This window comes from Acyrthosiphon pisum, unplaced genomic scaffold, assembly GCF_005508785.2.
Source record: "Acyrthosiphon pisum isolate AL4f unplaced genomic scaffold, pea_aphid_22Mar2018_4r6ur Scaffold_9937;HRSCAF=10539, whole genome shotgun sequence".
In the NCBI taxonomy this organism is placed as follows: Eukaryota; Metazoa; Arthropoda; class Insecta; order Hemiptera; family Aphididae; genus Acyrthosiphon; species Acyrthosiphon pisum.
Window position 1 is genome coordinate 767 of NW_021780071.1, and position 3,795 is coordinate 4,561.

At 32.9% G+C, this 3,795-nt stretch overlaps 2 protein-coding genes across 2 annotated transcripts; one reads left to right on the top strand and one right to left on the bottom strand.

Moving 5' to 3' along the window:
- Window positions 1–1,427: 1,427 nt before the first annotated feature.
- Window positions 1,428–2,034, bottom strand: LOC100570168 (transient receptor potential cation channel subfamily V member 5-like; the record flags this gene model as incomplete). Its single annotated transcript, XM_003248731.3, has 2 exons — window positions 1,850–2,034; window positions 1,428–1,581 (listed from the first exon to the last, which is right to left on the bottom strand). Coding segments are annotated over exons 1-2 (327 nt in total), but the record flags the coding sequence as incomplete, so codon positions are not given.
- A 1,111-nt stretch (window positions 2,035–3,145) lies between these two features.
- Window positions 3,146–3,667, top strand: LOC100570249. The gene is made up of 2 exons (XM_029492762.1): window positions 3,146–3,277; window positions 3,368–3,667. Exons 1-2 carry the CDS (start codon window positions 3,146–3,148, stop codon window positions 3,662–3,664), a joined length of 429 nt encoding a protein of 142 aa, XP_029348622.1. The 3' UTR covers window positions 3,665–3,667.
- Window positions 3,668–3,795: the final 128 nt, after the last annotated feature.

Here is a 3,795-nt window from a genome sequence, read left to right on the forward strand (position 1 = left end):
GTATACAATATTTCAGAGAGTGGGCTTATAAAAACGCCATGATATTTTCGTATAAGTATTTGACGCGACCGGAATTAGTTTTTTTGAACTTTTTACACGCTCGCCGTGAAGTGTTAATAGTCTAACACACGTGTTGTGTTGAGATTAAAAACAAATCCATATACGGTGAATACGCCTGTTCTAGTGTTATTAGAACGAGCCCTTCATTCCCTGTTTAAGGACGGCGACGACCGCCAAATACGTGAAAAATAAAACTATCGATCGTCGCGCGTGTATTCCCGCTGTCCATTGTTTGTGTTTTAACTTTATGCTAAGTCGGATTTCCGGTTATTTATTATCCACAGGTACCAACGTGCAATATATTTTACACGGCGTGTGGGTCTTGTACAAAGAGGGTGCAGGGGTTGATGTGCGGCGATATATGATTTTCGGTGCGCCGAAGGCTTTCGGTTTTCTTTTTGCCGTTGTTTATCCACACGGCGCAGGTTAAGACGGCGAGACGAAGTACAAAATAATAATGATTACGTTGATTGTGATGGCGTCGACTTGGAGCGAGGGTTATGCGTAGTATAGTCGACCGAGCGAAGGATCGATGGAAAGCGCAAAGTGAAATGCGTCCTGTTTGGCCACGTGGGAATTCGGACGTAATAAACACGCGCGGGACATAAGTTGGCCAAAAGTAGGTATATATACCTAAGACCCGTTTTCTCCAAATTAATATTGACTGTTTCTGCCAGATATTAAATAGGTTTGGTTCCGGTTTCCGTCAAAAAAATATTTGGAAACTAATAATTTTAATTTTATGCAGTATTGAGTATATATTGTATATTACGCGTTATAAGTAATAATATAGAATAATTGATATAAAACTTCTTTGGAATATGTAAATTGTTGCAAAAACCGTACGACAATGTACAGTGATACCTACTTCCCTTTCATTTCTTTAAAACCTAATTGAATGACTCTCATCCACTCTCGTTCCTTGAACAATCCACAATAACCCTGTTATCTGTCACATTCTCAGTAGCAAAAAGTATAGACAAATCAGATAGGTAGACAAATTTGACTTATGTTTTTTATGCTTATTATTAAATTTTAAAATATTTTAACACGATCGAGATATGAGATTTATATTTTATTTAAAATAGTAATTTGCATGTATGACTTATATTTGTATGAAATGAAACTAGGTATATAAATGCGGTGCATAAGGTACCTACTATTATAATTATTATATTTTTACTATGAACTAATACATAACTTAACTTTAACTTAAAACTTAACTGCGATATAATGTGTACCTATTTTTTAAGCCCAAATATCATTTATTTATAAAATAATTGTCTGTTTATAGTACGTTAATTATGTCACAATTAAAGCATTTTTTTGTGTTTAATATAATATTATTTCATTTATTATTGACTTACAATTTTTTCGTAAATTACAAGCATATGCAGAACCGTGTTGCCGTTGGTGTCCTGGTTATTTGGGTCAGCGCCTCTCGCCAACATCAAACGGTAGCTCTCCTCTTGGCCGAGACACGCTGCAAATGACAGTGGATATTCGCCCCAATACACGTACCTGAAATTTAGAAAACCGTTTATTTTGCACATATTGTATTCATGAAACTTTTGCATTCGTGTAATTTTGGTTTTTAAAACGCTGACGATTCAAATCATAACATGACTTTTATAAAAAAAAAAACTTAGACGCATACAAATATCGTATATTGAACAAAACGTTTTCATATTAATGTGTATTTGGGATTTAGATTATAAAAGTGATATTTTTTGATAAGAATGTCGTGTGAAAAATCATGGTGATTAACTGAATCCTTCAGGTCGTTTACCCTTCGTAATTGGTGTCGGGACATAGGTTCACCCATTCGTGGTCGAGCGAATCCGATCTAGAAGCCTTTTGATCTTCAGTGCTCATGAAGTTCCCGAAACACCGTTCGTTGAGGTTAGCCCCGCTGTCCATCAGTACCTTCACCATGGCCGGATCTTCGTTGACGATGGCCATGTGCAAAACGCTCTCTCCTGCATCAAAAATCGGTTTAGGAACCACAACAGTGGTATATAGATTTTGTTCAGTCACGCGGTGAAAAAACATAATATATATTAATTAATATCGAAGAAATATGTACTGTCAAGTCTCGATAACTAAAATATGAAATTGGAATAAAAATAGATTATATTAATTATATGTATTTTTCGAGTAAAATACCACAAAAAAAAATAAAAAACTTAATAATATTTAAAGGACTAAAAAAAAATTCGAGTTATCAATATAGGTTTGAGTCTTCGATACTGTCTCGACTGTATATGAATATACAGGGTCCTCCATGATTTGAATTGGCCATTACTTCAGTAGGTACTGATTGACGGAGTGGATCATGTTGAGTTAGATATTAATGAATAATGAAAAGTACGTTCGCAATGATATGTTATTTCAAAACTGGATATTTTACTGCCCACCCCGCACTCCTAAACTGTCAATGGTTTTTATGATTTTATTTTATGGGAATATTATCTTAAGCATTCACTGGCGTCAACAACCCGCACAACTTGTAATATTTGAAGGAAGTTATTGAAATCAACGAAGTTGACTAAATTCCGCAGCAGATGCTGGCTAACAAAGTTTGCTGCTTTTGCGAGTGCATGCAACATGAATTTCAGAAAATGGCCAACATTTCCACTAGGTACGTGATTTTCCGGATATGTTAAATATAATTTTTTTTTTTTTTTTTATGATAATCTTTACTATGGTAAAGCCAATGTACGGGGCGCTAGTGTTGTAATGCCTAGTGGCAGAAAAATGGTAAGTCCGCCTCTGACAGTAGTATATTATATTATATTATCTTTATTTTCTGTTTAATCGACGAATCGATCGACGTACATGCTTAATATCTATTATCTATATTATATCAGTTGATATACGTACGATAGTACGATACATCAGTTTATAAATCGTGAACAAATTTTGTGTATTTATTACTATTTTAATAATTTGACTTAGTATTTGCTGATCACTCGGCAAGTGTGTAGCTTTCTATTTTTTTTCGAACAAGAAACAGGTACAAATTATTTATACTAAATTAATGTGTTTTTAAACTATGCAGATAGTTTAACTATTAAAAATAATAATGAATAATAAAAAGAAACGAAGTGGAGCAATAAATCGAAGTATCAAGAAAAAAAAAGCAAATGAAGACGTACAATTGTCAAAACAAATGAAAGACTGGTTTTCTAAAGGTTCTGTTTCAGATGAAAAATCGGTTGAATTAGTGTCAAACTTGAAATAATATCAAGAAGATAAAGGTTAGTTTGTTTTCTAATTAAAAGTTAAGGTAGTAAAACTGTAAAACTGCTCCGGTTTTCTTCATTTATTACAAATGATTCACGATTATAAGCTTAAAGAATCGTATCCAAATATTGAAATTGCTATAAGGATTTTTCTCTCAAAGCTCATTACAACAGCTTCATGTGAAAGGAGTTTCAGTAAACTTAAATTGATAAAAACATACTTAAGATCAACAATGGCTCAAGAGAGATTATCAAGCATGGCCATACTTTCAATAGAAACAGAAATCGCTAGTAAATTGGATTACGAAGAAGTTATTGACAAATTTGCCGACACAAAAGCAAGGAAAATATCGTTATAAATAATGATTATTTCATTTTTATTATTATTAATTATTATTTTGAAATACCTTATAAATAAATTTGTAAAATTCGAATTGATTTGTTTCACATATAATATAAGGTTGAGAATTATAAACTTGTGGCTAAAAAT